The following is a 14,530-nucleotide window of genomic DNA, read 5'->3' as shown; positions in this document are numbered from 1 at the left end:
AATAATAGTAATCATAAATACAACTTTAATTTTATTTAGGTTAATCACTTGCTCCTTCGTTTGGCCTATTCCTGGTTTTATCATCATACGTATCATCAGAGAGTAAAAATAAAATTTACAAATAAACATGTATTTAGCAATGGAATTATTTAACAATGCCTTTGGGGTTGATACAAACCACAAACCCGTGGGGCAAGGGTTGTAAGTTATGCCCAAGGGACGTATAAGGTTTTTATGAAAAAGGTGGCCGTATAAATTTTGGAGGACCCTCATTTAAATTTAAATTGGAAGTTCTATTTCATCTTTTAAAGTGTCAAAATTTTGTGGAGAGCCAATAGCTCCCCTCAACGCCTTATTTTCCTCAAATATATCAGATCCCCTTCTGCGTCTGATCGAGATTGCCATTGTGTGCAAATTTGAAAATTTGAGATTGCCATTGTGTTCAATTTAGTCCAAAGTTTATATAACAATGCATTCGGGGTTTATACACACTTTAGAACCCTGGAGCAAGAGTTGTAAGTTATGCCCCAGGGGCATATAGGATCTTCAATGAAAAGATGGCTACATAAATTTTGAGAGGCTCATTTGAATGGAAATTGCAAATTCTATTGCACTTTTTAAGATTCAAAACTGATCCTCGGGTAAATAGTTCCCCTCCACGCCTTGTTTTCCCCAAATGCATCTGCTCTAACTTTTGGGATAGCCATTTTGTTCAAAATAATCCGAAGATTATATAACAATAGCTGCGTTCGTTTTCGTCGTTCTATGGAAATTCAATCCTCGGTTTTACAATTAAGTAGTTCCTTTTCGCCGTTCTATGAAATGTTTCGCGTATCAGCCGTTCTTTGAAATACTGTTCTTCGTTTTTAGTACCGTCGTTCTTAGAACGACGAACTGAAACCTCATACTCCATTCAACAACTTTAGTTTTATTTTTGAGCGCTAAGTTTTAAAATAAAAAAACATGACAGAAACAAGTTTATTGATTTATTTATTTTCGTAGATTTTGTTGAGGGGGTCTTTCATCTAAAAATGTTAGTGAATTGTTTTTCGTATAAGTGGCACAGTTTTTAATCTCAGCAAGTTCTGGAAGCATTTTTGGCATAAATTGCTTACCAAACTTTCGAAAAATTCCTTAGGGGTCACTTGGAAACATCATGGGAGGAATTCCTAGATATATTAGATTACAACTAATACTAAGGAATTCCAGCTAACCCCAGGTTTCAATACCCTTAGGAATATGTTCAATTGTTCAAACATCTTAAGCTTAAAATTTAGAAAGAATACTTGGCTGATTAAGTGTTAACTGCCACAACAATGATTATTGTCCATATTATGGAGTAAAAATTATTTTCTTAACATGTGTCCTTATGTGGAATCCACTATCTAGGATTGCACCCCTCATTTCAACTAATCTAATGTCTAAGCCCATTCACATGCATTCAAAAGCAAGAGTGCCCATTTGCAATCTATAGAACAGTGCAACAATCTTGGCTATCCTGCAAAATAAAGATAACTTATTCTTTAAAGAAGATCTTATTTAAATTACTTAGTTGTTCATCTAATACATGAAATATAGCCTAGTCTACTAGTATACGATATGGTCAATCAGATCAAGAATTTAGAATTAAAGAATAAAAAAGAGCAAATTTTCTGTAATAAACAAACAAGAAAAGTACTTACATGGATCCATCCAAGGATAAGTAATTGATTTGTATTCACAACTTTAGCTATTCCCTCTTCTTCTAGACTCTCACACAAATCGCTTGTCCCAATTATTTAGGTCGTCCATTGAAATAATTCAGGTCGTCCATTGGGGCTCTGCAATTGGGGTTAACGAAAAAATTTTCTGAGTAGTATATAGGTTTGTTTGAAATACGATATGGTCAATCAGATCAAGAATTTAGAATTAAAGAATAAAAAAGAGCAAATTTTCTGTAATAAACAAACAAGAAAAGCACTTACATGGATCCATCTAAGGATAAGTAATTGATTTGTATTCACAACTTTAGCTATTCCCTCTTCTTCTAGACTCTCACACAAATCGCTTGTCCCAATTATTTAGGTCGTCCATTGAAATAATTCAGGTCGTCCATTGGGGCTCTGCAATTGGGGTTAACGAAAAAATTTTCTGAGTAGTATATAGGTTTGTTTGAAATACGATATGGTCAATCAGATCAAGAATTTAGAATTAAAGAATAAAAAAGAGCAAATTTTCTGTAATAAACAAACAAGAAAAGCACTTACATGGATCCAACCAAGGATAAGTAATTGATTTGTATTCACAACTTTAGCTACCCCTTCTTCCTCTAGACTCTTACACAAATCCCTTGTCCCAATTATTCAGGTCGTCCATTGAAATAATTCAGGTCGTCCATTGGGGCTCAGCAATTGTGGTTAACGAAAAAATTTTCTGAGTAGTATATAGGCTTGTTTGAAATACGATGTGGTCAATCAGATCAAGAATTTAGAATTAAACAATAAAAAAGAGCAAATTTTCTGTAATAAACAAACAAAATAAGCACTTACATGGATCCATCCATTGATAAGTAATTGATTTGTATTCACAACTTTAGCTATTCCCTCTTCTTCTAGACTCTCACACAAATCGCTTGTCCCAATTATTTAGGTCGTCCATTGAAATAATTCAGGTCGTCCATTGGGGCTCAGCAATTGGGGTTAACGAAAAAAATTTTCTGAGTAGTATATAGGTTTGTTTGAAATACGATGTGGTCAATCAGATCAAGAATTTAGAATTAAAGAATAAAAAAGAGCAAATTTTCTGTAATAAACAAACAAAAAAAGCACTTACATATATCCATCCATGGATAAGTAATTGATTTGTATTCACAACTTTAGCTATTCCCTCTTCTTCTAGACTCTCACACAAATCGCTTCTCCCAATTATTAGCCTTTTAGAGGGGTTTTTAACTTTAAGCTATATGATTTTACTAAGGAAATATTTCTATATTATTTTTATATGTAGAAAACTTTGACTTTGTTAGGACGTAAATGCAGAGACGTTATCCAATTTAAAACTGAATCTTTTCAATTTTTTTCCCTTTAGGCTATATTAATTTAATCAACTATTAAACGGCTTTCAGCATTGCTTGCTCTCCCTATATCAGTCCGTTGTGATTCTTCAGGATTAGAAATTCCCATTTTTTTTGTTTCAGCCCTGAATGGGCTAATGTCTAAGCCCATTCACAAGCATTCAAAAGCAAGAGTGCCCATTTGCAATCTATAGAACAGTGCAACAATTTTGGCTATCCTGCGAAATAAAGATAACTTATTCTTTAAAGAAGATCTTATTTAAATTACTTAGTTGTTCATCTAATACATGAAATATAGCCTAGTCTACTATCTCTCTTATATTGTGCACACCTTATAACTTCCAAAAGTAAGGGGCAAATATAAAGAGGGCAGCACTCCCCCTCAAATAAATATAATTAACAATATTTTATTCCAAAACTTAAAGAAGTGGACCCCTGGCTTCTCAAAATTGACCAAAACCACTAGCTAACAATTTTCCCAACAAGTGTTTTTGTGCTGTTGAAAATTCGATAGTAACTAATATTGTTATAGCAACAAGAGAGAGAAATTCTCCAACAAATAAAAACACTGTTTGAGAGTTTAAAATGATATATTGAAAAATTAGATAAACCAGCTAAACAGGATGCTTAGTTTATATGGTCATTGAAATTGAGCTTTAAAGTGCCTCCCTTCTTTCCCCACCCAAAAAAGAATAACAGAATTTATTTCCAAAACTTATGGGGCCTGACCCCTGGCCCTCCATGGCCCAACCCACTCCAAAAAATTTGTTAACTAAATGTTATTCCAAAACATATGGGAGCTGATCTTTGGCCTTCAATGGCAAACCCTTCCCCCTCTAATAAAATTATAGACAAGGTACTTTTCACTATTTTTGAAAAGGAAATACAACTATATTTTTGGTTAGGAAAATAAAATTTTCAGGGATGGATCTGCAGACTTAAGTATGTCCTGGGAAGTTATTTTATTGTACCTAATTCCATTCCTTCTCCCTCTAGAGGGAACTAAGCTTTGATGCCCTTTAAAAATCTTTGTTTTATAAAAGTCAAACCTTTCAAAATAAGTATTCTGCTTAAATAGAATGTAAAAAAATTATTTTCAATTTCAAATCTTTTATCATCCAAATTTTATAAGATTTCAAATATCTGAAATTAAATTTACTTAATTGAGAAAAAAAAACCACATTGGTATGACTTAAAATTCTACTCAAGTAAGAGAATTTCATTTTCAAATAAAAACCAGAGAAAAAGAAACTGAAAATTAAGATATAATGTTGTTTTATCAAAATTCGATTTCTTTAGTTAGGCGGTACACAGCTCTCGTGTCACCACGTCGGGCTGCTTCTTCTGCCATTCTTGCTTTCTCATTGAGGTGCTTTCTTTTGTCTGACCTAGCACTTTTCTTCACTTCTCTGTCCCCTTCTTTATAAGCTATGTCTTTCATGACATGAGCAGAGGGATCGTTACTGAGCGTCCTCTGTTTTATTTTCTTGCGGTCTTCGATCAAGTCCCATGTCTTCTGGGATATCCACTGTTCCTTTATTGACTTTTTAAAGCCAAGAACTATTTCAGCAGTTTCTGCGTAGTTCTGTTGTATAGTTGTCCAAGCTTCTTCCACATCTTGTGGTATATCAGCAAGTGCCTCGAATCTGTTCGAGAGTTTGATGTTAAATTGTCTCCTAACATTCTTGTCTCTGAGCTTCTCCACGTCAAAATTGCTTGGTAGTTTTGTTGGTTGTCGGGATCTGTTGGAGCGGAGTTTCAACTTGAGTGTCGCTACAAGAAGTTCATGATCCGACCCAACGTCCGCACTTCTGTAACTCCTCACGTCTTTCAGACTAGTTCTCCATCGTCGTCGGATTAGAAAGTGGTCAATCTGGTTTTTGACAGTTTTGTCTGGGGATGTCCATGTATACTTATGCATATCTTTGTGCTCAAATAATGTACCTCTTATCAACAGGTCATTTGACATGGCAAAGCTGACTAGCCTTGCACGATTTTCGTTGATAGTTCCAAGCCCATGATGTCCCAACACCTCGGGGTAATAAGATCTGTCCTGACCAACTTTCTCATTTAGGTCGCCTGCCAAGCAAGCGACGTCATGGAGAGGAATGGAGTCTAGGACGGACTGGAGGGTTTCATAAAAACCGTCTTTCGAGGTTTCATCGGCATCATTTGTTGGTGCATAGCATATGACTAGCGACAGCTTTGCATGTTTAGATGTAAATCGTGTATACAGGATTCTCTCGTTAATTGGTTTCCACGAGCAGAGAGACTTTACTGCATTTGGGTTCAATATAGCTGCGACTCCGGCTGCATTTCTGTCCGTTTTTCCGCTGTACAGAACTGTATAAGTCATGTTGCTGTTTACTGTTTTGAGCTTCTTTTCTCCACAGCCTTTCCATCGTGCTTCGGCCACTGCGAGGATATCTAGCCGAAAGTTTTTGCACTCCTGTAGAACTTGTTCAGTTTTTGAAAGGGCCGACATGGTCCTTACGTTCCAAAATCCGATTCGTACTGGTTTATTCGCGTTCAAAAATCTGGTCGAGGGGCATGCATGGGTCGTCATCATATTGGGATTTGATCCGAGGTTTTTTACAGACGTTTCTTTTGCATATTTTTTTTTCTACGGGAGCGACTTGCTTGGCCACTGCCCAACCGGTTTCTTCGGCTCAGCTAGGGGCAGGGACGCCAATACCTGACCGAGGGGCCGGAACCCCCCGGACCTACCCCAATGGTGGCTAAATGGGTGATGACGGCAAGCCACTCCTCTCCACCACCTTGCAGAGGCCGTTGTCCGTAAATCTGGATCCTCCGCCCTTTTGCAGTTGTCCTCCTATAGGGGATCCTCCCGCGATGGTGTTCTGCTTCACCATGCAATTAACCCATCGCTGCGAGAAGGTTTGTAACTCACGGGGTGTGTCCACACGCCGGTGGGCCCTGCTGAATGTGCATTCGAGGGGCCTTCTTCCTCCTCCACCTGTATTTACGGCCCCCGGGCGAGGGTGCCCCAGTTTTAATTTAGGACCCCCAGGGACTGGGTCCCCCCTTGGTCTGCGCCTCCTACTCAATGGACGTACTCTATATATCTGTAGGGCGTTCCCCTATCCGCCACCTGGGGACGCGCTGAGTGGCCTGGAGAGCTGAGTAGCGCTAATATAACTAAAATATACATTAACTACAATTTTTACCATTCAAACCTAAAACACAACAACAAAACTGGATTTTCAGACATGAAACCTGACATTTCATTAAAAATTTCTAATCACCACATATTTAACGCCAGCTGTGAAAATATCTCTGCACTTATTAAAACAGCAAGAGAGCAAATTTGGTTTACAAAAGGGCTGCTTAGAATCAAAATCGGGTCCTGTGCAGTTTACCGCGGTTAACACTGGTACGGCTTAGCCAACACTGCACTTATTAATCTTAAATTTTCAACACAAATGACTTAATTAGGAAATCTTATCTTCTAGTGGCTGCTTCTAATTCTGACTTGAGCGACTTTGACTTCTAGGTGAGCCATGGTCTTGTGCTGTATTATAAATTGGCTGCTCACTTGTTTTTGAGGCAGTTGACTCAAAGGGTGAAGGCATTGCAGACACAGGCCCAGCACTGTCTTGACCTGGAGGAGGCATGGCAGATTCACCTCCTGGTGCAGCAGATTCACCTCCTGGTGCAGCAGATTCACCTCCTGGTGCCTCTTGAAAAGCATATTCACCTCCTGGTGCAGCAGATTCACCTCCTGGCGCCTCCTGAAAAGCAGATTCACCTCCTTGTGCAGGCATTGCAAACGGGTTCGTTGAGCTACCTGGAGTCCCCGGCTGGGAATGGTTGGAGGCCGGCTGTGTGGTGACCGGAAAAGTGGCTCGACTATCGCGGTCAATTTCTTCAGGATCTCGAGTCTTGAACTTTCCAAAGCAGTGATTACAACAAGAATTGCAGCAGTAATTACCAAAAAAATTGAAGCAGCAACAGCCACCGGTTATAGAACAGCAAACGAGACTCATAAACTTCCCTATTGGTGAATGGCCAAAAAAAGCACATATCCCAACATATTTTTCACTCACTTTATCAGCATAGCCCAAGCCCAGTGATCCATTAGCGTCGTATATGTTTCTTTTTTTAGTATCATTCAAAATAGAATAAGCACGTCTGATTTCTTTGAATTTGTCAGCGGCTTCTGGGTTATTAGGATTTGCATCTTGGTGAAACCTGTGTTCTAGTTCTCTATATGCCGTAATAACCTCATCTTTTGTAACCAGCGAAATAAGAACATCTTTTGTAACCAGCGAACTTGGAAGCATACCATTAGCATCCACGGTGCTTTGTGTTAGGTGAGGAACTGCTCTGACACAAAAGAGATTTGTATATTTTCACTCAGCTGAGGGTTTGTTTCCATAGATTTTTGGTGTACACTGACTGTTCGAACAGCTTGTTAGCTGTTTAGCTGTTCCTTTAAGCTATTTTTGCCATGAAAGAAGATTTTTTACATTTATTTTTTCATTATTGTCAGACTTTTTCTTCTTGTAGCCCTATCTGCTAAATAAATATACACCTTTATACTGGAGCAAACAAACCTCGGTCCTGAAGTGACAACCGTTAGGTTTTTTAAATATCAAAGCTGTAACCAGGCTTTCTTTATAACAATGCTAATAAAAATAAAGCAACAAAAACACTTAAATATTCAATTTAATTGTTCCATAAAAAGAGCCTTTTTCATAAACAGTTTTCACTAAAGCATCCCTTTAGCTTTCAATAATTCGCTTCCTGGGTGATTTATTCGCAAGAATTTACTTGCTAAGTCATAAGAAATCACAAGCTTTGAGAAAAATTACGTTTTGGGAAAAATCACTTAAAATTACTAGCCCAAAAAATCATTAAGCAATAGAAAAATTAATATAAATAGTGAGAAACCACAAGGGATGGTAACCCTACCCACAAGTAAGGAAATGGCAGATCGTTATTCGAAAAGACTCAGCAAAGCAAAAGAAAAAGCTTTAAGATGTCGAACTCGGGTTTAATACGAAAGTAGAAGCTGCTTGCTATCCTTTTACAGTAACAAATTAAAATATAAAAACTATTGCTCATTGTCCAATTCCGACTAATCAACCGACGAAAAATGTTCGTTTTCTGAAAATTCTTTGTCAATAATCCGTTTTTTACTGCTAGCTTCTTCAGAGATTGATACTCGTTTTTCATTATGACTAGGAATGACTGTTTTTTTTATCTATGGCCATTGTGAAAAATGCTGTCTCTTGTTTCTAGGCTCCTTTCCATTCTTGAATCAACTATTTCAGGTAACAGGCAATCCTTTCTAAACGCTCAAGTTTCGGAAATAATTTTGCCCAGTAATGCCTTGATCAGTTCAACTATTATTATATTCCAGTCTTCTTGATTATTGTAGATCAGCAGATGACATATTTCTTGATTAGTAATCTCTAGCTGGCCCTGAATTTTGCCGTTTTATTTGTGGTTTACTTTTAGCTCGAGTCCTGAACTAGTTATCTAAAGGAACAATCCCTTTAGTAGGCCTTTGATATAAGCTCCGTCCTCTATAGTTCTCCCTTTTGGTATGTTATGTACTGTCTTTACTTCAATTGGTGTTCAATCGGGCAACACTCCGTTCAAAGACCTAGCGAGATATTGGCACGTTGGGTGGACCAAAAGTCAAGTGTTATTAGCTTTAGTAATTGGCTGGCCAATTTTTTGTTCGTAAAATGTAAGAGCTACTTCTTCTAATTCATTTCCCTTTATCATTTTAGCCGAGCGATAATTGCTGCCGCCGATCCGGATGTCTCTTACAATGGGGCCTGTTTTAGTGATTTCTTTTCGAGAAGTTATCCGATGAAAAAAAGTACTTGTGTTTTTTTTTGTTTCTTTCAGAAATCCATTGTTCATTGGAAGATTCCCCTTTTGTCTTCTCATAGATCTGCCGCAAAGTAGCTTGATCGTAGTTCAGAAAAGTTATCGTATATGTGAGCTTGGCAGCTGCCAGCTCCTCTGGTCTTATATCAGGTCTGTTGCACTTGGGCCCATAATCAAGAACTCCAGAAAAGCTTTGATTATTTTTCCTTTTAGCCTGATATGTACCACCCATTGAAACATAGTATTGCTTTAAGTTTCTTCTCGACTGCGTTCAAAGTCTGCTGGTCTTCTCGCAGTATTGCTTCATTAGCTTGGCTGGGCTAGAGCCAAAAGCTTTTTTCCAGGTATGGCTATGCCATTTATGACCCATTGGATAAGAAAGACTTGCTCCATTTATACGTGCATGGTATGCCCAGCGTTTTGAGCGGCTAATTTTCTTTCCATCGCAAAATTTCACGGCAACAGACTTATAGTTCTCTTTCAGATTGGTTGTCGAATCCATGCGGAGCATGTCTGCTTTCCGGCAGACGGTTACAATACCAGGTTGTGTGTCTTGAAAAACTTTTTTTGGTACGCTTCTCCACCTATCCTCTGCTAAGCTCCCTTCGGGTAATCCAGCTTTCTTTGGAAAAGCATCATCACATTTTGAATGATTCCCGAAAACATGCTCGGGGCCTCTTCGAAGCAGGTCTCTCAGCTTCTCAGCTGTACCTTGGTCTTCTGAGTTTTTCTTTATTGCTCCCCGAAGGTTTTTTGTAAGTTTTTGGATCTTGTTATTTCGTAAAACTTTAGTATATATTCCTTTTTTTTGCTTTGACAAGGCCGTAGAGGTATTTCGTATAGTTTTTTGTAACATGATTCGCACATTCTTCTTTTTCAATAAACGAGCCATACGGGACGCTTTGCTTTAGTCTATATAAAAGGCTACAATATCCGTCACCAATGTACCGAAGATATTGTAACCCGTGCATCTCTTCACTAATGCGAAAACCTTCAACAAGAATGTTTGTCTCCATACTTTTAGACGGACCCTTATAGTTCATGAAGCATACATGACTGACGGGATTTTCCCCCTTTTTCACAGCATTGAAGCAAATATAACAATATTTATTTTTTATCCCCACATATAATAGTTTTTTTTAGCGAAAGCGTCAATAATGACCCGTACACATCCTTTGCCTGTGTAGTCATTGCCATTGCTGCGTTTATTCCATTCGCCGTCACACACTACTGTAGTCCACACTGTGGGACCACATTCCGCGACTATGTTGGTTCTGAGTCCAATGGAGGACACTTTAGTTATAAATACATTGGAATGTAGGTTTCCGCACTTGAATCTGTGAAGTATAGCTTCAGTAAGCTCGTCAACAAAATGGGACATGTTCACAATGCGGTTGACGCTAGGAATCATTGTGATATCTATTCTGTCCGATAAATGTCGATTCGAAGAGGCGACAAGTCGAAGGGGCGGAGACGATGACTGAGGTTTACTACTTCCTGAAGCCTCTGGCTTATCTCTGCACTGAGTGTTGCCTGTTGCAATAAGAGGGATAGATTCTTCTGGATTACCTTGCCTCCTAAAAATAAAAATATATATCAACATTAGTGACTGCTTTTGGCGTATCATTGTCCTGCTAACATTTTTCATAAATTTGCACTTTCTAGTTCGACCAGCTTCTCCATATAGCCTTTTGAATTATGTTGATTTTTTTTTAGAAATAATATTGTGCCTTATTTGTGGTCATTTTATTTAAAACTGTTATATAGAAAAGTACTGAGATTCGACGAAGGTTTGCTATTTTGACATACCCTACAAAATAGGATGATAAATTTTGCAACTTTTTTTTGGGGGGGAGGGCCCCCTGATTCTCAGATTCTATAAATTTTAGGCCACCCCCTTTTTGGTACCCTCCACAGTCCAAACTTAGCGCCATATTCGTGGTGTCAATCTGCCCCTGCTCTTACTTTTTCAGACTCCATAATCCAACTAAGTTAACTCAGTAATGGTAGCAATTCAATTCAGAGTTTGCTAACCAGCAAAATAGATTAAAGACCTCCATCCCGCCAGTCCACTTACGACGTGTATGCCTTTGTCTATTATCGCTTTTACACGATTTTTCTTGTTCCATATCATTGTATATATAATTAATGATATACAGTGTTCTATTGTATATACAGTGTTCCATATACACGACATGGAATATACTCTTTTAGACGTAATCTAAACTATATATCTAAAAGATTCAGACATAATCTAAATAAATTTAGTAATGACCTTATACAAAACTATGTTGATGAATTTCAGAATCATTTATTATTAAAAACAAAATAATAGACGCGACTGAGGCTATATCAAATGGCAATGTTTTTTTTTTTTTACAAATGAAAAAAAGAACTGTTACCGAAGAATGAAGAGGGAGGGATAGCGAGAGAGAGAGAGAGAGAGAGTTTTATAACTAGCCAAAGAGATTTAGAGCCCCGTCCAGCAAATTACGACGCGTATACCTTTGTCTATTATCGCTTTTACACGATCTTTCTTATTTTATAGACGATATTTAGATTTTTTTCAAACTAGGAAAAAACTGTTGATAGTTTTATAATTTATGTACTTACCGCGTTTGTTTTAGATTAAGCCATCCTTTGTTCATCTTTTTTCTTCTGGTCATTTTTATGTAGTTCTCTTAACAAAAAATTAAACAAGAAAAATGGGTTTTAATTTCTATAAAGCAGTGAATGCAACATATTTAATTAAACACAAATACTCCAAATATTTCGGCCCCGCATCCGGGAGCCTTTCTCAACGGAAAAAAAATTCTTACATAAACATAAAAAAACATTCTAAACAAACAAAAGAAAAAATATAAATAAATAGGAAAAGAAAACTTGCATATTAAATAAACAACTCCATTCACTGGCGTATAAAATCGAATGCTTATATTGACACACCTTCTTACAGAATATAAATTGACATATATTAAATAAACAACTCCATTCACTGGCGTATAAAATCGAATGCTTATATTGACACACCTTCTCACGGAATATAAATTGACATATATTAAATAAACAACTCCATTCACTGGCGTATAAAATCGAATGCTTATATTGACGCACCTTCTCACAGAATATAAATTGACATATATTAAATAAACAACTCCATTCACTGGCGTATAAAACCGAATGCTTATATTGACACACCTTCTCACAGAATATAAATTGACATATATTAAATAAACAACTCCATTCACTGGCTTATAAAATCAAATGCTTATATTGACACACCTTCTCACAGAATATAAATTTTCCGTTGAGAAAGGCTCCCGGACGTGGGGCCGAAATATTTGGATTATTTGTGTTTAATTAAATGTGTTGTATTCACTGCTTTATAGAAATTAAAACCCGTTTTTCTTGTTTAATTTTTTGTAAATGGAAAAGCAGTGTGGTCTAAGAAATTATGTAGTTCTCTTAGCTGACAAACTCCAATTAAAGACAAGTTGACAGTTAAACGCAAGCATGACCCGTCCTAGCCTGAGGTATGTTTACATTCAGGGGGTGTAAAGTCGGGTTATGTAAGACAGGAGAAACAGAGTAAAAATTTAATTTTATTTATCAGTATATATATATAATTAATGAATCGGACTAGAAAGCTGAAAATTTTGGAATAAACTAAGTAAAAAAAGAGCTACAATTTGAAGTCACTTTCGACTTTTTCACTTTTATCCATGCCGTGCAGGAGTCCAAAATATAAAAACACAAAAACAATCGTGGAAGAATAAATTTAAAGAATCTAGAATTTTCAATCCGGCCAATTAATTTCAAATTTTTTTTTGAATTTATAGTACTTTCGACTGCTTCAAATTTTCCATTTCTTAGGCTCCAGACCTTTTTTAAAAAAAGCTACCAGGTTTCGCATTACTTTTTTTTCTATTTCCTAGGAATTTTATAAAAAAAACCGCCCAACTGTTAGATCCTTTTTCAAAGATCACTTGTGCAAAATTTCATTGTGCTGGTATGTCGGGTCAGAGACCAAGATCTCTTTTCGTAGCATAGGAGAATTAACATTGCAATGAGTTTAGCGACATTCACCTTAAATAATTGGGACAGAATTCAAACTTTAGCGTAAAAAGCGAGGTGTTGAGGTGTTGAGTTACCCCCCTCATATACGAAACAATTTCTGTTTGTTTTAAGTTTTAATATTGCTCCTTACTTTCACTTGAAAAAAACTCTTTTTTTAATTTAATTTTTAACAAACGGCCGTGGTGCTTATAGAAATATTTGTCAAACATTACATGTCAGAGATTCATTTTTGAACAGACCGAAATTGCTTTCATAGAGCCTTTAACATTAATAAAGGATAAAATGTGAGCAGAAATTAATTGCAATGCTTTCCTGGGACATAATTTAGGCTGTACATTCATCCCTGAAATTTTCCTTCATTTTCCTATCCCGACCCCGTTTCAAGATATCAAGAAGCTCTTAAACTAGACTTCAACCCTTTTTGCTATCTTGGATAGTGGTTAGGTTAAGATAAAAAAATCTTAGTGATGAATCCGGGGCCATAAACATACTTTGTGAAGGTACTGCCAGGCTATTATGTTACCTTCTTCTGATTTTTAAGTCTTAAAAATTAAATTATTTGACATGTCAATACCTAGACCTATTGGAATTTTGACAAAACAACATTATACCTTAATTTTCAGTTTCTTTTTCTGTAACATGCTAACGTTTAAATTTAGAAAAGAACAGAGATAGGAAAGGAAAATTCAAAAATCTATTAGAAAGAAGCCTTACAAAGCCGCTGGTTAGGTGAGTTGCCACTGACAAAACCTTAAAACTAGCAGACCTGCCCTGGCAATTCCACTCTGGAAGCTAGGCTTGAGATATAACCTTCCATGCCCATCAGTCATATGCAGACCCGTCCTGGTATCAGGCTTGGCCATAGGGACCTTGCCTGTGGTCCATCTCGACTCTCAATAATAAGAAAAGGCGATCTGCCCCCACAGAGCAGTCCCAAATCTGCCCTAGGCACCCATCCATGACCTCCAAGTAGATTCAGCCCTACCTTTGGACGGTCCCATATATGAGAGTGAGACAAACTTATAACTGGCTTGTGGGTTTTAGTGGAGCATGTCGATAGAAACAAGTACGTTCCACTTCCAGGAATTTTTGTGAACTGAAACCACCCGTCATTGCGGTTCAACGTGAGTCTTTAGCCCCATGGGACAAGCACTTGCTACACGAGGCCTTCCCTTGGGAGATCCCTTACCTGAATTGCCCAGTGGGCGTAGCTGTAGAGGTCAATCCATTTATATTGAGTAAACTATACACAATCAATTGATTAGACCATGCTACTCTATTCCTACGACTAATACTGCTACTGGTGAGGGTTAATACATAGTTACCTTTCCCGTTTCGTGATCCCTGCAGGCTACCATGTAGCCTCAACATCAATAAGCTTGCTTTTATTACCCGGATGATGTTAATTCTGGCGAAGCTGTGTGATATACCAAGGCTCTTCTTAATTCAAGAATTGGCACGTCTCCAACCTCCCCGAGCCCCAAGAACAACTGGGACAACCTCAAGACTGGAAACTTCACCTAAGTCAGGGGGCAT

At 37.4% G+C, this 14,530-nt stretch overlaps 1 protein-coding gene across 1 annotated transcript; it reads right to left on the bottom strand.

Annotated features, from left to right (window-relative positions):
* Positions 1-4,331: 4,331 nt before the first annotated feature.
* LOC148939677 (protein CFDP2-like) lies at positions 4,332-5,537 on the bottom strand. Its single transcript, XM_089106945.1, has one exon. It carries the CDS (start codon positions 5,535-5,537, stop codon positions 4,332-4,334), a length of 1,206 nt encoding a protein of 401 aa, XP_088963071.1.
* Positions 5,538-14,530: the final 8,993 nt, after the last annotated feature.

The sequence above is a fragment of the Artemia sp. Qi Xiang Cuo genome, chromosome 21 (assembly GCF_049724085.1).
Source record: "Artemia sp. Qi Xiang Cuo chromosome 21, ASM4972408v1, whole genome shotgun sequence".
Taxonomy (NCBI): domain Eukaryota; kingdom Metazoa; phylum Arthropoda; class Branchiopoda; order Anostraca; family Artemiidae; genus Artemia; species Artemia sp. Qi Xiang Cuo.
The sequence above is the reverse complement of the archived record's forward strand: the minus strand, read 5'-3'. Positions and strand labels throughout refer to the sequence as shown.

Coding starts and splice junctions, on each gene's coding strand:
- LOC148939677 (XM_089106945.1), bottom strand. CDS start 5,537: ATGTCGGCCCTTTCAAAAACTGAACAAGTTCTACAGGAGTGCAAAAAC.